Below are 22569 nucleotides of genomic sequence, written 5' to 3'. Positions count from 1 at the left end.
AAAACAGTGCAGAGCTTACTTTTAATACAGATCAGCTAGCTGATAATTGCTATAATTTTATTAGTATATCATGACCACACTCTCATATTCTCTCAGAAAAAATATATAAAGTGCGTGAGCAGGGCGCAAGTGCGTAACTAAAGAAAGGATGAACTACCAAGCAAAGAAATAAAAAAGAAAGAAAGAAAATGTAGCACTGTGTTTTAACGATAGCAAAGGTCAGCGATAAACGCATGAACACGGGCTAGTAAATAGCAAAGGTCGTTGATAAATGCATAATAAACTACGTACCTGGCAAAAGCAAAGACTAGCCCGGGTAATAGGTTTTTAATTATGCGGATTTGCCACGAATTGCTCGCAAATTTAAACTATATGTGAATTCGCAGGCTGCCTCATATGTTAGTAATTTATCATCAGACAACATTGCTTAAATTTGCTTTCTCTCGTTTGCTCCTGCATAACAGTATACTCATGTGGATCATTCATTTCTTCTATTTACCTATTGTTCTATATACCTTTTTCATATTCACAGTTGTCCATTTTGCATCACACCTCCACATATGTTAGACATATGTTTATTTAAAATTATCCCTCATTCTAACACAATGCTCATAAATACTTTCTTTTTCTTGGGTAATTTAGAAGCACCAATAAGTATTTTGTGATATCTCTTTTATATGACATAAGACATATATGCAGCTACCAATAGAGCTCAGCCAAGATCATCCAACACCATGATCCATGCTGTCATGAGCTCATAGTCTACCCGAAACAGCACCTTTTGAGGGCATTATGAATGGTTCCATCGATCAAAGACGCTGTCTATTATCTCCGTCTATCTATTATAAAATTGCGTCATATCCTCACGAGACACTTTTTAATTCTGCACATACATGCTCGTGCAATTGGCTAATAATAATAAGCAAATAATGGGAGACCTAGCTAATCAAGTTGAGTTCCTGCTGGGATGCTTTACAGTCTATCAGTGAGGAATCAGGATCTCGATTTTTCTATGATACATTAATTGATGCGCAGATCCATCGACCAGTAGTAGCCAGCGCACATGTTGGAAATCTCCAAAGGATGAGACGACGATGACCTGAACGAATTCAGGCCGTTCAAGTAAAAGCAGCGTGGAATAATTTTGATGGGGAAATTAAAAGGTCGTGGCATGGCGCAGCGACGCATCTTGTCCATGTGCATGTGCTGACCCTAATCGGTAAAAAAGACTATCTGGAAATTTCTCGTGGAGAACATATATGTCAATATATGGCATATACAGCGAGTGAATGAGTGAGTGGGGGCCCATTTGCAAACTATGCAACGGCTAGGCTTCTGGCCCGAACAGACGTTCTCTCTCAGTATTTCTTCCTGGGCCATAAGGGCGTCTCATCACGGCTTGGGCCACACGAAGAAGCAATCTCCATATTCCCTAATCTGATTTTTGCTTCAGAATTTTTCTAATTTTAAGATATTTTTTAAAACTTGTAGAACCATTTTTTACGCAATAGCTAGCTAGGCATCATGCTAATAATAGGGATTCAGGCGGGGGGGGGGGGGCTGCACCTGGTGCATCAATGGAGATATAGGAGGGTGAGAAAGAAGAAGGGGTGGAGAAAAGGAGAAAAATGAAGAAAAAATCGTTACTGTTTGCATCGGCTCTAGCATGTCAATGTACGTCTTTCAAAAAGCACTATATGATTTGGTGACATATAAAACCAAATTTTTGCAATAAAAATTTCTAGGGATTCAGATGTCAAATACGTTTATAAAAATGACTAAAGAAAAGCGAAAAAGAAAAACGAGGGTGGAGACGAGTCGAGAAGGAATCGTTTTCTGAGAGGACCCAAGTCCCAAACAGGTCAATTATTAATTTAAAGAGGCAGTAGTGCTACTACAACTCGTTCAGCTCAACTCTGAGCACGCCTCGTCTTCCTCGTCAACCCCGGCGGAGATGAACGGCAACGAAGAGGCTGAGGCGCTGATGAGCTCAAGAACGTGACGCCGCGCGTACCTCGCGTTCAGTTGGCTCACACACAACTGCAACTGCAGCGCTCGCTCTTCCCAAACCACAAGACCCGCCTCCTGATCCGTCCGTAGGTGAGCCATGCAAAGCTCGCCGCGCCCTAGTCCGTTGCACACTTCATCAAAGCTACAAATAGCGGCGGTGCACCAAGCCACACTTCCCAAGCAAGCCAGCAGAGCAGGGAGAAGCCTCAGCCTCCACGTCCACAACACCAGGAGCAGGAGCACGTCCGGCAGGCAACAACAATGGCGGCGCTAGAGGCGGCCACCACCAGCACCGTCCCGCGCGCGCTCCTCGCCGCGTGCCTCGTCCTGCTGGTCCTCGGCGGCGGCCCGTCGTCGTCGGTGCAGGCGCAGGGCGGCGGCGGGCTGTGCCTGCCGCAGCTGAACGGCCTCCTGGCGTGCCGCGCGTACCTGGTGCCCGGCGCGCCGGACCCAAGCGCCGACTGCTGCAGCGCGCTGAGCGCCGTGTCGCACGAGTGCGCCTGCAGCACCATGGGCATCATCAACAGCCTCCCCGGCCGCTGCAACCTCGCCCAAGTCAACTGCTGTAAGTATATGCCAAGTCAACTGCTTTTATTCATCATGTCTTCATCTCGGTGCTAAGCTTTTTACTATTAATCGATGTGTTTTCGTGGTTTGGTTTGTGATCATCATGCAGCCGCTTGAAAGCAGGAGCGAGCTGCCACGGATGCTGCTGCAATGCGTGCAGGGAAGAGGAATAAGAAGGGTTTTCCATTTCACAGTTGAGAGTAGCAGCCGAGCTCCACTGCTCCAGCTTTTGTCTTGACCACCGCCGGCATCGCCCAACGTTGTTGTCGTTGTTTTCTTTCGATATTCAGAGACTGTCTTCCGGGTCTATATCATCACCATAAATAAAATAAGTAAAACCAAACCATGCATGACCATCATGCAACCTCTTCTATCGTACACTTCCCTTGTGATGCCTGTTCATTTTGATATCAGAGACCTTCTTTACTTGGAAATTTTTTTGCAAAATTACTACAGTAACTCTTTTATTTGTATGTAACAAATATTATCCAACTATAGACTAACTAGACCCAAAAGATTCGTCTCATAAATTTCGACCAAACTATACAATTAATTTTTATTTTCGTCTATATTTAATACTCCATGCATGTGTTTAAAGATTCGATGCGACGGAAAATCTTAAAAAATTTTAGTTTCAAGGGTGGAAGTAAACAAGGCCCTTACCGTGACTGTGCCGGTCACAGTAAATGACGTGATCACGTAAGTACAGTCTAGGAGACCGATACGCATGATCCAAACCACCATTTCTCCAAAGTAAACCATACTGATACAACAATTCTAAAAACAGCAGGAGCTAAACAAACTGAGAATTGAGTGTACATCTGCACTTTAAATGTGGCCATGAGAATTGAGTGTGCTACCGAGTCAGAGAAACACCTGCGTTTAAGAGCACAAAAGATGGCGACGGGATCTCCTCCAGATATGAGTAACCATTCAACCGCCGGAGTATTTCGTAAACACAACGCCTGGTATGACTTCAATTTAAAAGTGCACATTACTCAACCATAACTCTAAAACCTTATACTCTACGCTGACAGTTTTTCTAGGAACAGAGCTTCCTGCTTGCTAGTCAGACCGAGATCACTCAATGACATCTGGCTCTCCCCTTCAGTGAAAGCACGCCTGGGATAAGACCTCACCTGTCCAAAGAAAAATCACAAAATCACTACCGTTACAAGAATCGGTCAGAGGCAGATGATAAACTTTATGTAAAATCAATGGAAGATTCTGACGTCTCCCTCAACGAGGCTCACTCATGCCATCACTCTAGAAAACAGCATAACCGACCAGCAAAAATGCAATGCTGATGAGTGATGAACAAAAAAGATTGTTGGTGCAACTTTCTGTCTCGGTGTATAATCATTCATTACTAACTTTTTAACTTGTTGACTGACCTGGCTACTTAACAACCACCAGGGCAATTGATGCTACAAGCCTATAGCAATTAACAGGTGCTTAAGATAAAGAACTAAACAGGAGATCCCCCTAAACCCACGTAGATAGTTCAAAATGGCTTGATAAAATAGTTCAGATTTGAAATGGCGGAAGTTATCGTTTGTTCAAAACTTCAATGGATAGTTACTGTGAAAATTGCCAAGTGAAGTTGCCAAAATAAAAGGTCCTGCAAAAGTATATTCTGAAACAATACTATCTTTTCATTCTTGTTAGCACAAAGTGTGAATAACCAGCTGGTGCTGATACCATATCTCCAGTATAATAAGCTATGGACTGTAACTGCACATATCTTTTATCAGTAAATATTGTTTTGCAAATATACATTGAAGGAGGTAGATGAGAATTACCAGTCTATAAGTTCCTGGCTTGAAAGTCCTGCCGATGTCTATGAAGTCGAAAAGATACTGCAACAGTTCCAGCAAGATTAGAAGCATAATGAAGCACTTCAGCAATCAGCAGGGATTCTGGCAACTTTAAGTAAGCTCACCTGAAGTTTGTCGGATTTGAGAAAGCGCCGTCCTCGACGACTACCATCAGGCATGCGGACTACCACTGTGACAGCCCCTTCATCATTTTGTAGTGGCTCCTTCGGTAGTGATGCTTGTTTGGCTTCAAGCTCGGATTCCAACTCCTAAGAATCACCCCAAAAAGAAAGGTATGTTACTACTCGTAAATAACGAAAGCCCTGGAGAATATATATCTAACGATATTTAGCATGAGTTGAGAAGGAAATCAATCTGCTGCCATTATTATTCAACTGCTAAATGATAGACATCTTACACTAAAGCCAACAACAGTTTACCAAGACTTTTCTGATAAGGACTGACAAATGTACTACAGTTCTTTCATAATATCTGGAACATCAAACACATTACTGAATACCCAGTTCTGCAATTAACCCAACCCAATTGCAGTTTAATAAACCGTATATGCTCCTGAGGCAACAAATTATCCAAGCGCAGTAAATGTATGAATCTCAATCATATTCTGCAACTTCGACTTCGATAATATAAAGTGAAGTACCTCTTCCTCACGTTGTTTCTTTAGCTTCTCCTCCTCTTCTTTCTTTTGACGCTCAAGAGCAGCCTCTCTTGCTGCAGCTTCCTCTACCCTGCGGAGTTCAGCCTCCTGCGCAGCCTTCAACTCTTTTTCTCGATCAGCTTGGAGAGCAGCAAGATACTCATCATCCTGCAATTGAAATATTAATCATATACAGTAGTTGTAATACTATCCAGCAGATGAATACTGCTCAGTACCTGCTGCTCCCTTAACAACCGCTGCGCCGTTAATGATGGTGACGGCGGACGTGCTACTTGGGGATAGCGAGTCGACCTGCCACGGGCTGGGAAGGAAAATGGATATGGTGCTCCTTCAGGAATCCCACCAAACATTGCAGCCTCAAGCATAAGAGCTTCATCATGCTCTTCAGAAGAAATACCACCCCACTTTTCAAGGAAATTAAAACAACACTATGAGTTGATGAAACTACAATTTTGCAGACCATAGCTCACTAGAGGCATGATGGGAACTGAATACCTCTTCTGAAGGAAAACCCCCACTATGCTGATGACCAATTTGAACATGAGGTTGAGGACTTGAGGGGGGGTTGTCAAGCCTTTGTACAGTTTCTGCTGGCTCCGTAGTTCTGCCTCGCAATCGCCTAGAACGAATCCTAACTAAAGGTTGTTCGTCATCATCTTCACTGTCCAATTGGAAGTTCTCTTCATCTACTGTTTGCTCAGAAGTTCCAACTCTCCCTGCGGTTAGTCCTCGCCTACAATAAGAATGGACATGTATGAGGAATCAGTCGCTATCAAGTATATTCCAATTAGACACGGATTATCCTTACAAAGGTTGTATAGGTAAAGGCTGGCTAAAAACATTGCATGAAAATGACCCACATAAACAGGGAAACAGTATCACATCCCGCACGATGCATGGCTTCCATGCAAATGAAAGCCTACCAGAAAAAACAAATGGTAGGGGAACATAAATTGAGACATTAATTGATTATGAATAAGTAATAACCCACACACGACCACTATTCTACACATTTTGAAAATTGTGTTCACCTTTCATGACTTCCTCCTTGGTCGCCTTCTTTATCAGATAAGTCAGGAGAGTGATCTGCTGCATAAATTCCCTCTTGGCGCAGAGCTCTCTCTCGCTCTGCTGTCTGGTAGCCACATAAAAAAACACAATGTGGATATAGGTATATGAACAAAAATACAGAGCTACATCTTAGAAGTTAAAAGGCTACCTCCAAGGACAAAGAAACTGCCCGAGCAAGCTCATCATCACCTCTGCCACGTGTCGTGTTTTCAGACTCACCACTGCTTAGAACCTGTGCGCAATAGATTTTGTTAAAAAGTTTGTATAAGCAGATGTAAAATCGAAACCCAAAAGCAGAAGTTTACATTTTTCATGCCTTCAGATTCCCTTTTTGAAGCTTCAATTGCTGCCCGGATCATCTCCTCTTCTATATCATTGTTATAGCCACTAACATCAACCACTGGAGGCGCACTTGGCATGGAATGGTTTGGGTGCGAGGCGCTGCTTGGGATCATAGGATCATGAGCAGATGGTGTTGATGGTAAGTCTTCGTCATCTTCATCAACTATAACAGTCCCATGGACCTCTGGACCATAATAAGATTCACGTCCAGTAACATCCTCAATAATTGGACCCTGACCAGAACTGCCTGATTGAGTATTGCTGTCCTTAACTTCAATAGGTATCTGCCTCACGTCCCTAGGTTGTGTAACTCGGGGTCCACGTCCAAATATATCACCAGCAGTTAAGTCAGCAAAACCTGGATCCAAAAGTGCAAAAGGGTTGCCCAAAGTTCTAGGGAACAAAGGTCTGTTGAACATGGGATCAAGTGGTTCATCCAGCTCCATCATGTCATCATAACTAGAAGTGGCAGGCACAGGATTTTGATTGATTCTGGTGCTGAAAATCATTCGTTTGAGAATTTCAGTCACATCAAATGGAACGGGAAAAAAATACCATGTGGAGAAATACATAGAAGTTAAGAGAATGAAAGCATACGTGGTCCTATCTCCCTCATTAAAATAAGCATTCACAGCTTCATTTAAATTGTGACCATGTTCCTGAGTAAAAAAAAATGGTCAGCTGTTGTAGCTAATATGAGTCCAAAAAGGCAGTCACATTTATAGTTAACAATGATTATGATTATGTGTAATATATCTGCACTACATTTCTTCAGTTAAACTATTTGACTGAGAGTAACTTGCATCATTTAATGAAGTTAAAACCACTAGGGGTTAAAATGCAGCACACTGAATGCTAATTATTTATTCGTTTTAAATAACATTCTTTCCATGGAGGACATGGAAATGCCCTAAACAGAATATATTTGCAATCTGATAGAGTATTTATTCATGATAACTTTTTTAGTTAAGGACCAAGTTTGATGCAGAAAACTGGATGAATACAGAACAGCTGACTGACAGAAAATATTTACTACATAAAAAGATATGCGAAATACATGAACTAGAAACCTATCTTCATCACAGAGACAGAAACAATTCAATTCAGACTGTAGATTACAGATTCAACTGCACCATTAGTTCTAAGACAAATCAGCTGGACCTTATGTGCTCAAATCATGTCACGTGCTCAATAATTTAGCACACATTCTGAAATATATTGATATATTGAAGTATTTCAGTCAGCTCTCTTAACTCGGCATTATTACAAACTCAAACAGGACCATAATGCAAACCTTCAACCAGGCAGTAGACAACAACATTCTTGACCCCACAAACAAACATCCCAACTGTTTTTCCCTCACCTAATCGACTCAGGGGGTGTTTAGTTCCCCTTTTTTCCCAAAAAAATTTGGGTTTTGGTCGTCCATTTTGCAAAATGGAACTAAACACCATGCAAATTTTTTGGCAAAAAGGTAGTTTTAGGCCTTGTTTAGTTCCTGAAAAATTTTGCAAAATTTTTCAGATTCCCCGTCACATCGAATCTTTAGACGCATGCATGGAGTATTAAATATAGATAAAAATAAAAATTAATTGCACAGTTTGGTCGAAATTGACGAGACGAATCTTTTAAGCCTAGTTAGTCCATGATTAGACAATATTTGTCAAATACAAACGAAAGTGCTACAGTGTCAATTTCCCAAAATTTTTTGGAACTAAACAAGGCCTTATTCTCCATTTTGGATTTTGGCCTCAAGAGGGCAAAAAAACCCAAAATGATCCTCATTGCAAAATATTTTTGCAAAATGTGAATAGTACCAATTTCGTTTGTATTTGATAAATATTGTCCAATCATGGACTAACTAGGCTCAAAAGATTCGTCTCGTCAATTCCGACCAAACTGTGCAATTAGTTTTTATTTTCATCTATATTTAATACTCCATGCATGCGTCTAAAGATTCGATGTGACGGGGAATCTGAAAAATTTTGCAAAATTTTTTGAGAACTAAACAAGGCCGGCCGCCCCTCAAAACATGACACTGAAAATTTTGTATTTTGCATTCCACCATTCCAAAATAGTTGGCATTTTGCATTTTGCATTTTTTTTTTTGAACTAAACACCCCCTCAATCTAACATTCCAGAAACTGAGCCTCCAACAGAATTTAACACAAATGAACTCACAGCTTAGTTCTCCGGTTAAACAATTTGGGAATTCACAGTTACAACATTTGATGAGATCTGATGCATCCGCTTTACTCTGTTCGTCCGCCCCGATCCAGTGAAGTCTCGGCATTTCACACAGTACAAATGCAAACTAAAAACTAAGCGCGCGCATCAATCCACCATTGGCAGCTTATGTCTTGATATCATAGAGCTAGGGAAAGGTTTTTCCAATTTCCAGGTGTGTTGGGTGGGTAGAGATGCAAACGCGGCTGCTCATGTGTGTGCAGCCACGATCTATGCTACTGAACGCTCCTCTTTTTGGCTTGATGTAATACCGGATTGGCTAGCTGATCTAGCAATCGCGGATTGTATTCCCTCTGAGATAGAATGAATGAAAGGCTCTATGATTCCCTCAAAAAAAAAAACAGAAAACCTCCCATGCATTACACTCTTTACAAACTCAAATTCCGCAATTTCTGCGACCCCTAAACCCACAGGGAAGCGATTACGATTACGCACACGAAACCCCGGGTTCAAGTCGCGCATCTCACACAGCCACACCCAATCCGCCACGGCCCCGCACACGCCATCTAACGAACCCACGCCGTGCGGAGCCGAAGCCGAACCCTAGCCCGAAACCCCGAGCAACGAATCCCCAAAAAAAGCCGGTACCGTACCACCAATGGGTAGAGACGGGGAAGGGAAGGGAAGGGAGGGGCGGGCACGCGTCCTCACCTCGAGCACGCGGATGGCGGCGGCCTCGTCGGCGCCCGTGATGCTGACGAAGGTGTCGATCGCCTCCTGCGGCGGCCGCGCCATGGCTGGAGGCGCAGCGGCCTGGGGGGGCCGCCGCGGCGATGCAACGGCGAGGAGGTTTGTGGGGGGCGGTGCGGAGAGCCGGAGAGGAGTCGCGAAGCAGCGGAGCCGTGCGTGTTAATTCAAGTGTGGTCGGGGGGCGATGTGGTGCTTTCTTATTGCTCTCCTCTCGCCGTCTCGCGGGCCGTGGTGGGCCGTCGTCAGCGGTGGGCCTGCGCGAGAACGACAGACGCCGGAAATGACGCCGGTGCCCTCGCGAACGCTTGCGTGTTGAAGCGCTGGATGACTGGATCGGAGAGGAGTAGGGGCATGGGCGTAAAACGCCATCGACAGCGGCTTTTCCTATCTTCTTGCGAAACAAGGATGCCGCGGCGGTAGAAGAGGAGAAAGGAAAAGCGTTGGTCCCTGTTCACGAAGCCGATGATGGAGGACGCTTTGCCGATGTAAAAAGTTTTTAAATTTTGATACTGTAGTATTTTTGTTTTTATTTAACAAATATTGTCTAATTATAAAGTAACTAGATTTGTCTCGTGATTTACAAGTAAACTGTGCAATTAGTTATTCTTTTTATCTATTTTTAATACTTTATGTATGTGCCGTAAGATTCGATGTGACGGAGAATCTTATAAAGTTTTGGGTTTATCTAAACAAGGCCGGGGGCTGAAAGCATCTGTAGCCACAAGGAACTGACTTGGTATATGCCTTGCTGCCGGCAATGGAGTCTAGAGAAGAGCAATGTCTAATTTGGAAGTTCGTTTATGTTCTCTTCAAAAGCAAGACAATTCAATCTTTCAAACAAACCTGAAGCTCATCGTCATAAAATGCAATTGAGCTTTGGCAATCTTTCAACTCTCTAGTCCCCAGTGCGTAGACACTCAAAAAATCTACATGCTTTATATTTGCCGTCCACAGTTATCAAGTGAAGCTAGTGTTTCTCATCATGTTCGTTGGATTGTTTCAGCGGCTGATGTTGATTTGTTGTGAGAGAATCAAATATAGCAATTGCGCTGAAATCAACAGTTACAAGCTCGAGCTACAATTCTGAAACATTTGTACTTCAAAGAACCAGGGAGAATTAGGGCACAAGTGCAGGATGGTCAGGTGGAGGAGGACACATTTCGTCGTACATTTCCACAAACACACCAACATAAAAAAAATAAAAATAAAAAATAAAAAAAATCTGCTCCCTCAAGAAGCATATACTTTGCAGAATATAGCAAGCTATGTATCGCACTTCCATCTGGATGTTGGTACGCAGTTCAGGTAATGGCACCAGTGGCAGCTATCGTTCCCGTTCTTACCCTTGAAGAGCATGACCAAGATAATCACAAATCTGCAACGTAAAGCCACATTTGTCAATGCTTCAAGTTTCGATTATTAAGGAAAAGAATCATCATTGCTCATACAAAGTGCTACGTCCAATCACTAAATTTGGACTTGTCTTAAGCCAAAATAAACTTTGGCTCCTACTTTTTATTTTACCATAGCATATTGAACAGGCAAAAATATATCTGATGAATCTTTTGGAAAACAATCTACTTGTATCATTTCCAAACATTCAGACCCAACACAGGAAGAGTATTTCTAGTCAAGGTTTGTAGTGATTATTACTTAAGACAGCCCCAAAAACATCACTTATCTATGACACTAAAAGATGGTAGTTTAGACAGTAGAGCAAACCTTGTACTATGCTTATTTTACATATCTGAAACAACACCTTTTACTGAATGGAGATAGTAGTTGTTTGGCATTAGTTTGCAACAATGCATAAGCCCAAGGCAATTATGGTATGTGGATACCACATTGCCTATTACAAGCGAGATGTGATCTTTAGTGTAATTATCCTAGGATGGTTGCAACTTACCCAACTACCAGCAAGAGGAGTGCAGCAACCCACAAGACATACTGGTACAATTTGTACTTTGGAGGTTGATTAGTCTGAGGTAGCTCGCTGCGTTCCATCCAGCCAAATTGAGGTCTTGCCAGCAGCACGAATCCAAGAAGAAATCCAGAAGCAAAGCCACCAATGTGGGCAAAATTATCAGCATGAGGTAATATCCCAATGGCCAGGTTAATTGCAATTATAAAAAGTAGAGTTATGATTGCCGCTGCCTGCAAGAGTGAATTGACTGAAATTTGGCCAGGAAAAAACACAGAGAAAAACTTAAGCAAAACAGTATGAAAGGCCTTCTGCTGACCTTGTTGGAATAGATAGTCCAGTTCATAATAAGCTCTGAAAGCATTGATCCAAGGAGGCCAAACAAAGCCCCAGAGGCACCAACAGAGATGTAGTTACTGTGTAGGAAAAGAGCAGACAGGACACTGCCGCCAAAGCCAGATATCAAGTAGATAACCCCAATGCGCACTTGCAAGTCAGAAAACTAAAGTGAGTTGACAGCAGAGACCATACTACTGCCAAAACCAGATGCCAGAGGTATTGACAAAGGTAAACATAGCATACATCCAAATCCATGATGAAATTAGAAGAAAATGAGCCTCAAATAACATGTAAAACCTGATTACATCTTAGATGAATACCAACCAACAAAGTCATACTTCGATTGATGAAAGTAATGGTCTCATGTCGCGATCCTAACAGGATGGTGCATATAGAAAACTAAGTAGTTGCAACACAAAGGCAAGGCCTCAAAAGAAACCTCCATGACTACTTAATTCAGATTTCCATAAGCTCCAAGACAGAATCAGCTCATATCATTTCAATGCTTATGATGTAAAGTACATCTTCAAAGTGGAGATTGATGTTGGAAAATAATAGACAGTCAAGTATCCAATCAGGTGCTAGAACTGGCAAATATAGGAGATTGATGCTGGAAAATAATAGATAGTCAAGTATCCAATCAAGGTGCTAGAACTGGGAAATATAGGAGATTGATGTTGGAAAATAATAGATAGTCAAGTATGCACATATTCCAATCAAGGTGCTAGAACTGGGAAATATAGATAGCGTGGTAATGACATAGTGAACCAACAAGTGCAAAAGAAGCTTACCAAACCCAAATTGTTGCTCAAGGCGGATTCCAATGAAGAGCAAGCTTAGCATGTTGACAACCAAGTGAACTAGACCAGCATGGAGCCAGATACAGCTTATGAGGCGCCACCCTTGGTGCTCATGAACTACTTTGGCCCAGTTGAGAGCTCCCATCTTCTCCAAGCTGCACAAAATTGGAGCTTGTAAAGCAAAAAATGGTGTGCTTTAGTATAGGACAATGTCGAGCAAATGTTGAACATAGTTCCGGTTTCATATTGGTATCTAAAAACTTTCCCACGTGATGGAATTAGTAAACAAGAAGTCAAGAACAGACAAATTCATCTATTTTACAGCTACATTTAAAAATAAGTAATTAAGTACCTTGCATTATTTTGCAAGAGTCATGAGATAACAGTAGTAATAGGAAAAAAATCCACAAGCAGGAACATAACCTGGTTACTTATTAAACTGCTCATCTATATCTGAGATCTATCAAAAGTGTACTAGCTGTAATTTTTAACTGGGACGTACTCGTAGCAGACACAAAAGACAAATCTCTGGAGAAGATTCTACTGCTGACTGAATCAGGTGTTGTCACTGCCCTGTACTCTTAGCTAGTATTAAGCTAAAATCACAGCTACAATCACAAAAGACAAAAGACAAATGTTTTAGTATAAATCTACTCCCACTGTCACAAAATAATTATCGTTTTGGGTTTCACGTTGCAAGTTTGATAAGATTTATAGAAAATAGTTGTATCTCTAAGTAAATTTATTAAAAAAAACTAGAGTCAAAGATCTTTTTAATGATACTAATTATTAATATTTTTTACTAATATATATTTAGTCAAAGTTTTTTTCTGGGAAGTGAGATCAACGGTTATTTTTGGATTCTGCAGTAGTTTCGTCGTTTACTCGTTATAGTATGGAGTATCTATAAATAGTCACCAAAACGACCAAGAAAATGGCAACTAGTACTAACCCCAACCTTTACAAGCATTTATTAGAAAAAAAACTACCTTTACTAGCGATTGGACTTGAAATCGACAACCAAAACGCGGCCTCTGGCTTGAAATCGTAACACTGGACCCGTCACAAACCCTTCCTGAAACCCCCCAAATTCGCACCGGATCCAACAACTCGGCGGAAACAGGAGCGAAATCGTAATTCTCTAGGACTAAGGAGTGACGAGACGTACGTGGCGGAGGAAGGCCCGAAGAGCGGGTTCTCGCGGAGCGGCTGGAAGGAGAACCGGCGGAGGAGCCCGGCCGCGACGCACCCGGACCCGGCGCCGCCGCCGAGCGCGCTCCCGTGGCGCGGGCAGTCGTTGACGAACATCTCGGCCGCGAAGACCGCGATGCAGGCGACGAGCACGGTGGGCACGAGCCACGGCCACCACCGGCGCTCCTCCTCCGCGGCCGCGGCCGCGGCGCCGGCGTACGAGTACGAGGCCGGGTACTGGTAGTACCCCGCGGCCTTCCCCTGCTGGCCGCCCCCCGTCGCCATGGCTGGCTGAGTTGTCGTCGGCCGCCGCCGCGCGCCTCCGCCTCCGCTGGCTACAGTTATAGCGTGCGGGGTAGTGGACTGGTGGGTGGACTCGCGCGGCTTTCTGTGTGTTGTGTGCGTGTGTGATTTTGGCTTGGCTTGGCTTGGAAGCGAGGAGGACGGAGAGGAGGGGAACCCGGGAAGAAGAGCCAAAGAGAGGAGAGGACCAGCCAGAGGAGGTGGAGTCTGGAGGGAGACGAGTGGAGAGTGAGGTGGGGGACAAGGAGAACGATCGCTCTAGCACGAGGGGACCACTGGTGGGTGACGAGCTCGGCTGCTATTGTTTGTTTTTTATTAAAACACAATACTCCCCAAACACTCATTTCTAAAAAAAATGTGTCAAAAAATTTAAAGTTTAAATAAATTTATAGAAAATATGATAAATATCTATATTCTAATATATTTAATACAAAAATATATTTTACTATTAATCTAATGATACTTGATAGTTATTACACATCATACATATTGATGTATTATTTTTATATGTATTTAGCAAACTTTAAAAAATAACTTCTTAATGAGAGATATGTGTATTTATTTTGAGACGAAGGACTATATATACATATAAATGTTTACCTACATGCGCATACATTCAGTACATACTAGTATACTACGTTAAGTCGAGACTTGAACTAAGAAGTATGGATAGCCGGTTACCATCATTTTGGAAGGAAGAAGAACCGATAAAAGCAAGTCTGAAAGCATTTTTTTTTGCCACTGTTACCGAGACTAAAAACTAGATAACCGAGCCACATAAGTTTTATAGGGATGGAACTTCTCTCTCATCTGATGAAACTTTTTCATTTAATGATCTTGTCAGGTCAGCAATTTTACTTACGTGACACCCTATTTAATATGCATAACACTCTAACGAAACATGTATTGTGAGGTATATTTGTTTCACGCGGAACCACATCTCGCCTAAGCCGCCGCTGCACTAAAAAGAGTGCCGCGAACAAGACAACCACCATAGTTTGCGACATGAGTTGATGATGAAAATGAACTACTTTGTGAAGGTGCGTCTAATTCTAGGGATGTCAATGGGCCCCGTTCTCGATTCCCCGCGGGGAGTTCACCTATTAAGGGACGGGGATGGTATAGATTTTACCCCACAGGGAATTAAACGGAGCAAAAGTTGTCCTCGTCGAGGTTCGCGGGGACGGGGATGGTATGCATGCCCCCGTTCCCGCTCTGCGCGGGGACCCGACTCTCAAGGCTCATATACTTACAAGGTCCAATAATTGTGATATATAAGCAAAGTTAAAACTTTAATCCTTCACTTTTCCAATCTTAAATGTAAGTTTTTATAGAAGAGATCTGTTTATATACCATTAATATGAATTTGTGAATATGTGAATAGCTGACATCACACTAATATAAACTACCGCGGATACGGGGAACCCCACGGGGATTATTCTCCGCACGAGGACGGGGATGGGAAGAAAATCTCCCCCGTGACATTTCGCGGGGATGGGATGAGGGAAGTTTCTTCCCTACAGAGACAGGGCTGGGGAAGCACTCCCTGACGGAAAATTCTCCATTGACATCTCTAGTCTAAACCATGGTGTCAAGCAATGCAGCACTGCGAGACACCATAGTTTTAGCGCGCCGATCTGTGGCACGTGTAGGCGTGAAACAAATTAACAAAACACGTTCTTAGCAAACCTTCACCCTTGCCTCTTTTTTTTTTTTTGGTTATAGGACGCAAGGCGCAAAGCCAGCCTTTTGCTTGGGCAGACGGTGACAGTCCAATAGTCCATCCCGTACAAGCAATCGATGCGATAAGCTGAAAAGGAATCATAGCGTTTTTAATTTTGGAGCCTGGTGGCGTTTGGAGAAGCGCAACCATCTGCTTTGAGACGTACAGTTTTGCTTTGTGTTTACAACGCGTCACATGTTTTGAAAAGCAAACTACAGATATAGATAAAAAATCAGAAATGGAGCCTGCTGAGTTCACGACACCCTGCGTACGAGAATGGTCGGTCTCCGATCCATCTAGCTAGGTCGGCATGCATCTCACGAAAGCCTAAATGCGGAGTTTTTTTTTTGTTTTGGTTTTGGTCCGAGCACGCAATTGCAGCGCAGCACGTAATTCCGTTCAATCCACCGATCGATTCGGGACGGGATACCAAGCTGCGCGTCGCGTTCTCGTCGCAGTCGTCGGGTGGCGGGCGGCGGGCGCTTCCCATCCCATTTTGCCGCGTCCCCGTCGTGCCCCCATTCTATCACGGGTGCCCCCCCGGCCACCGTCACGAGCGCCACCCCCCCCCCCCCCCCCCACCCATATCAAGACCATGCATCATCGAGGTCTAAATCCAAAAGAAAATTTAAGCTTGCCCGTGTCCTAACGTTGTTTCAATTTTCTTCTTCTCTATAATCATCTGACGTACAGTAAGCGCTAACCAGCTGTTAACGGACGAACGGACGGATGCTACCTTGCGACGGCAAACGCTTCCACCGGAGGGCGCGCCGCCGGAGCAGAGACCGGGCTCGGCGCTGGCGCTGGCACTGGCACCGGCGCCACCACCGAGCCGGAGTCGGGCGTCTCCCGCACGTTGGACAACACCGAGCGGCAGGGCTGGTCGCCGCAGCTGAGGTTGATGCCGTCGAGGCGCACACCGGTGCACGGCCGTTCCTCGCTGCACAGCAGCCGCACCGCCACCCTGCTGCTGGACGTGCCCTCGATCCGCTCGAACGTCACGTCGCTGATCTGCACCTCCGACGGCTGCATATGCTCCGTCGTCGGCCGACGCCGCCGGCGACCAGACCGTTAGTCGTGTTAATTCTTTGACGTGTGCCCTGAAGCTAGGTCCAGAACATCAATGGCAAACACGGTAACGCACGTACCTTGTTGGCGTCGGCGCAGTGGTCGTGCGGGCAGTACCGCTGGTCGATGATGATGGGGTTGGCGACGCCGTCCATGGTGATGTCCTGGAACGTGATGTTGGACGCGCGGCTCGGCGGCGACCCGGGCCACGTCTTGATGCGCACACCGTTGGTGGTGCCCTTCACCGTGCAGTTCTTGATGATGAGACCCTGCACGTCCTCCTCGCCTTCCTCCTTCCCCAGGCTCCCCACGCTGCATATGCAAAACCACGCACAACATGTAATTCTTCATGATATATACTAGCTAGGTTTCTTCTCCTTCTTCTTCTTCTTCTTCTTTCTTTTTTTCGCACACAATTTGTTCGATCAATGTCGACCAACTAGTGTTGAGAGTTGAGACCTGAGTCCGTGGCCGGGCCCGCAGATGACGCCGTCGACGACGACGTCGACGGAGCCGGGGCCGACGGAGACGCAGTCGTCGCCGGTGCCGATCACCGAGTCGAGGACGCGGATGTGGCTCGACAGGCCGACGTGGACGCCGTCCGTGTTGCGGCTGTGCGCCGGCGCGTGGATGCCGAGGCCCTCGGCTACAACCCGGCTGCTGCGGCGGATGTTCACGTGGAACCCCCGGCTGTTGACGAACGCCAGGCCACGAAGCGTGGAGTTGGTCACGCCGTCGAAAACCAGAGTCGTCGTCTGCGGTGATCACAAGCAATGGCCGAATGAATCATCTCATGCATGCATCTCGCCGTACGTCCCCGTTGACATGCACGGGACAAAACTAGGAGGAAATGGCATCGAACTGATCAAGCGTACGTTCTGGGAAGCTAGCTATAATAACTTACCGTCGTCTTGGACTTGGACTTGACCTTGTCATCGTCGCTGCCGGCGCCTTGGCCGTCGAGGGTGCCGCCGTCGCCGGTGACCAGGAGGTTGTTCAGGCCGCTGAAGGTGATCCAGGCATCGCTCGAGAGGCGGCACCCCGCGCACGGCTGCAGCACGCCGTCGATCACCACCGCGGGCGCGCCGCCGTTCCTGCACGGGCCCTCGAACTCCACGGCGCCGACGGCGAACGTGCCCTTGGGGAAATGGAGCGTCGCGTTGCCGGCGGTGGAGTCGCACGCCGCGCGCCACGCCGCCAAGAACGCCTGCATGCACGGCGACCACGTACGCGATTCACCATTTCAGACGGTTGAACGTATAGACATGCACGTACCATATCAAGTGATCGAATAAAATCTGTGGAAATGTGGGAGAGTAAACGACACTCACGTCTTTGTTGTCCCTGTTGCTCGGCGCCGCTCCGTACTCTGTCACGTCATAGACGGTCACCGCTTTGCCCTCGCCGTGTGCGTGGCCGCCGCAGAGCAGCACGACGACGACGACGACGAAGTAGAGCACCGGGGACTTGACGAAGATGCTGGCCATGGCGTCGGAACGGGGAATTTGCAGAGACGCCGAGTAGCGTGAGGGAGACAAACTCCTCGCCTTATATGGCTAGCTTACTTGGGAGGAGAAATGAAGTCATTACCCTTGGTTTCTATGGATAGTCTCCAATAAAAAAAGGAGAAAAATTAATGTATCTTAGAAATTGTCTATCTCAACCCATAATTTTTTATAGCAGTTTCTATATATATGAGAACTTAAATGCACCGTAAAAGGAGATGGATCAGCTGTGGAGGAACAAAATAGCCTTCCATTTTAAAGTACACTGAACATTAGCTTTTACAAGGACTTGGAAATAAACATAATATAGAAGAACACTAGTAGCAGCAAATAGGATGCTAGTAGTTTTTTATATATATTTATATATACTCACTCTATCTTGAAATATAGTACGTTGTAGCATTCAAAATTTATCCTCAAATATAATACATTTTAGATGACAAAAACTAATTTACATTAAATACTTTCTATTTATCAACCAATCATTGCTTACATTAAAAATAGAGAAAATAAAATAAAAATGCATATGTCTTTTACGTTTCTTTTTAATTTATCCTAGAATTTCTAAGATATATTGTATTAGAACACAATTATTCTTCTTAGTATCGCTGGCTAGCTTCGTTTCTTTTACGTGAGCAACACTATCGTGGGAAAGAAACATTTCGCGCACGAGGGAGCCTTGTGGGGAGAAGGCGCGAGAAAAGCAGTGGTGGGAGTTGAGGAACGGGTTGAGCGTAGGGGATCCGGGTGGGAGGTCGGAAGGAACTAAGGAAGCCTTGGAAATGGTAAAACGGGTCTTCGATGACGATTCGTTTGTCATATGAGAAACGGTTTTTTCTACTATTTCTCCTCTCACTCTCTCTATCAACAAAAATGTCTATGTGTCATGCTATTTAGGGCTTGTTTGACTGGCTAAAAAGCTATGGTTGAAAAGTATTGTTTTTAATTTATTGTGAGAAAAAAATATTATTCAATGGCTGACAGATTCGATAGACAAACTCAAGCTAACATACTCTTAATGCCATGAAAACTACCCTTAATTCTATGACGCGAGTTTCAACAACATATACAAATTACTATCTGGCGGGGAAATAAACAAAGAATAAAATTATGAGCTGCAGTCGTAGGTTAGAAAGCCACGAAGGAGTACACTAGGAACCGTGCAAACATAGCGATGAAGTACTTGCTAGCAACTAGTTTTTTTTATCCTATCTTCTTGTTAGACTATCTCTACAAACAACACTTATTCGATATTTGGGTAGCGCTATAGACAAAAGTTCAATATCTATTCGACATCTTCTCCAATAACATGATCTAAAAGATAATCTTTTCTGCAGACGAGTTTTCAGAAGAAAGACAATACCCATATTTAAGTTGTGACTTTCAAACAATCTAAAATAGTTCTTCTATATAAGTACTCATTTGTTGGAGATAGTCTTAGAGACGCTTAGGTGCTGCAAGCGTAACCTCTCGGATTATTTTGGTAGAGTGCTCTGAATGAGCTTAATTGGTCAGTGGCTGCGACTCTCCGTTTCAAACGAAAATGGCTACGGCTTAATGACTGCATGTAACTGCTCTCAATAATACTCTCTCCGTTATATACATAGATTAAAGAGTTTCTCCTCAAATCATAATTTTTAACAAATTTTACCAGATTAAAATATCATTATATAGAATGCATTATAGCTTACCGTGGGCAAAGGTCGCTCTCGGTCCGGAGGTCACGAGCCTCCGCGCGGCCCGGTGGGAGGGGAAGCTGGCCTGCGGTGGCTTATTTTTTTTATCTCGATCTCCTTTTTTTTTAAAAAAAATGGCATGTTTTTCTTTTTGTGAATTCTTCACAACACACCTTTTATTTAGGGAATTAGAGGTCACGTAAAACAGTAAACGTTGTTATTACTGGTCAGCAAGAGATGTTAATTATTAAGATTATAGGCTTTGACCTAGCTAACGTGCTCTCAGGTCACCACTTCTTAAATAAAATTCCCAAAACATGGACCTCATAATGTTAATTAGGGGTAACAGCATTGGTACTGATTAGAGCTGCGGCAAGCATACTAATAAGGTTTACGGTTTTGTCCCACCTAGTGTGCACATTGCTACTCCCTCTATTCCAGATTGTAAGTTATTCCAATAATCTTAGAGAGTCAAAGCATTTTTAAGTTTGACCAAAAATATACAAACATGGCCAGACATACTCGTACATATTGATCAGGGTTACAACATCCGTACAACGGTATTGATTAAAGTAGCAATAGATATACTGCTTAAAGCCACAAATAGTATACTGATTAGTGACTAGGGTATAGCTAAAGATGATCAACGGGCCGGCCCGGCCCGATAGGGCACAGACCCGTATGCCCTACGTGCCACCGGGCGGTGCCTCCATAGGCCATCGTGCCTGCCGGACGGCCTAGGCACGGCCCGTGGGCCGATTTTCGTGCCGGGCTGGCCCGAAAAGCACGAGGCCCAATAGTGCTTCGAGCCGGCCCATGGCCCGTTATATAAAAAATACCAAATTTAATATAGAATTTAACAAAGCATAAGTAAATCACATTTAATTCGTAGACATTAATATTTCACAATTCACATAACACAATATACTCAAAGATCATATTTCACTTGTCAAAAATTACAAGTTTGACAAGTCACATAACAATACTTCAAGTTTCACAAATTTTCTGATACCGGGCCGACACCGTGCCTGCTGTTAAAAGCGGGCCGTGCCGTGCCGCCCGGCGGGCCGAGGGGTCGGCCCAAGCACGACCCGTAACGTGCTTCGGGCCAGCTCGGGCCTGGTTAGAATCGGGCCGTGCCGTGCTCGGGCCGAGCCAAATGACCATGCTTTGGGCCGTGCCTTCGGCCCGCGGACCGCATGCTCAACTTTAGGTATAGCTAGTGTTCGCTCTATTGCTTGCTTAGATTGCTACTGTTGACATTTAAATTAGGCCTAGACCGATTTTGGAATCAGTCCATACATTTGTCTCAATCTAAGAAAAACTTTATAATACAACCTCAAAATAGTACTTCCAAATAGTACCGTATTGGTTTTTCATAAGGACAAGACCATCCATACTCCATATAAAATATGAGGTAGACAGCCGAATGATGTATCCAAAAACTACATAATTGATTATATATCCACCTTTTATCTCTTTTTTTTTCTCTTCAAACGCCTTGCTATCTTATATGTCTCTCGATGGGATTTATGGACATTTTAGGTGGCATTGCTAATCCTAGAACACTCTTGTTGAGTATCTAAGCAACCTCATCAGCCTCACCGTTAGGACCTCCCTCCGCTGCATGCTAGGCCGTTTATGGCCTATGGGCTATCTACTTGTTCATAATCCATTAGCAAATTTTCTTTGTTCTTTGTTTTTAGAATGTTACTTCCCACAATTATTTATTTGATGATTCAACGTTTATTTCCTTACTAATTTTGCCGATTCAATACATTCATAAGAAAGGTTGATTCCATACACCTACATGCACATGACAATCACCGTACCGTGTGTCGAGAAAGTTGGTTCCTTTTGAAAATGTGATGTTGAATGTGGTGGCGGCCCCGGCCAGACATGCGAGAGCGAGACACTGCATGCTTATTTAGTTCACACAGGTAGAGAAAAGCCGAAGGTTTAATTGACTTGGGAGCGTCCCTGCGTCAAGCTGAAGGTTTATTTTACGTTTTTCTCAACTTTTGCTACGGAGATCCAGGAGGAGGCGGAGGTGTGGTGCTTGGCTGGTAACAGGCGCTTCGCGGCGCTTCTGGCTGATTGATTGGTTGATCGGTTCGATCAAAAGGTAGCAAATATGTTGAAATGTAATAACTTCGGCTTAGCGAGTGGAGGGGTGAGGTTTTTCGATCAAAGGGTAACAAATATGTTGAAATGTAATAACTTCGGCTTAGCGAGTGGAAGGGTAAGGTTTTTCTGTAGGTAACCGCGGTTGCCTTAGCTGCTGTGTTTAGAGCTAGACTCTTTTCTACTTAATGAAATACATGGCGGGGACGGGCGTGATCGCAAAAAAAAAAAAGCACAGGTTTCGGAGATGACAAGACGCAGCATCTCTGAGGATCAACAGTGAGGCTGAGGCCAAATCTCTTGTTGGCAATCAACGAATCGAGAATGACATCATCTTATCTCTAATCGGGCAGAGAGGGAATCTGGAGAGGAGCAACGGTCCGCCGTTCACGGACATGTGGTGAGAAAAATGATGCCACCAATATAAGAAAGTCCACACAAAAAAAACAGATCGAAGATGAAAAATGGAAACAGAAACAAGAGTCTTCTGTCAAGG

At 44.1% G+C, this 22569-nt stretch overlaps 4 protein-coding genes across 4 annotated transcripts; 1 reads left to right on the top strand and 3 right to left on the bottom strand.

Moving 5' to 3' along the window:
- Positions 1852-3018, top strand: LOC8057859 (non-specific lipid-transfer protein C4). Its single transcript, XM_002445709.2, has 2 exons — positions 1852-2575; positions 2687-3018. The coding sequence occupies exons 1-2, from the start codon at positions 2272-2274 to the stop codon at positions 2692-2694; spliced, it is 312 nt and encodes a 103-aa protein (XP_002445754.1). The 5' UTR covers positions 1852-2271; the 3' UTR covers positions 2695-3018.
- LOC110436920 (plant UBX domain-containing protein 8-like) lies at positions 3306-9590 on the bottom strand. Its single transcript, XM_021464632.1, has 11 exons — positions 9385-9590; positions 7084-7145; positions 6450-6984; positions 6293-6376; positions 6105-6208; positions 5569-5806; positions 5289-5477; positions 5056-5220; positions 4520-4663; positions 4380-4436; positions 3306-3716 (listed from the first exon to the last, which is right to left on the bottom strand). The coding sequence occupies exons 1-11, from the start codon at positions 9466-9468 to the stop codon at positions 3603-3605; spliced, it is 1776 nt and encodes a 591-aa protein (XP_021320307.1). The 5' UTR covers positions 9469-9590; the 3' UTR covers positions 3306-3602.
- Positions 10436-14194, bottom strand: LOC8057858 (RHOMBOID-like protein 2). Its single transcript, XM_002444588.2, has 5 exons — positions 13652-14194; positions 12475-12638; positions 11664-11830; positions 11330-11577; positions 10436-10798 (listed from the first exon to the last, which is right to left on the bottom strand). Exons 1-5 carry the CDS (start codon positions 13957-13959, stop codon positions 10687-10689), a joined length of 999 nt encoding a protein of 332 aa, XP_002444633.1. The 5' UTR covers positions 13960-14194; the 3' UTR covers positions 10436-10686.
- On the bottom strand, positions 16342-18321 carry LOC8057857 (exopolygalacturonase). The gene is made up of 5 exons (XM_021465827.1): positions 18100-18321; positions 17673-17975; positions 17228-17523; positions 16849-17080; positions 16342-16726 (listed from the first exon to the last, which is right to left on the bottom strand). Exons 1-5 carry the CDS (start codon positions 18253-18255, stop codon positions 16433-16435), a joined length of 1281 nt encoding a protein of 426 aa, XP_021321502.1. The 5' UTR covers positions 18256-18321; the 3' UTR covers positions 16342-16432.

Source organism: Sorghum bicolor, chromosome 7, assembly GCF_000003195.3.
Source record: "Sorghum bicolor cultivar BTx623 chromosome 7, Sorghum_bicolor_NCBIv3, whole genome shotgun sequence".
In the NCBI taxonomy this organism is placed as follows: Eukaryota; Viridiplantae; Streptophyta; class Magnoliopsida; order Poales; family Poaceae; genus Sorghum; species Sorghum bicolor.
The sequence above is the reverse complement of the archived record's forward strand: the minus strand, read 5'-3'. Positions and strand labels throughout refer to the sequence as shown.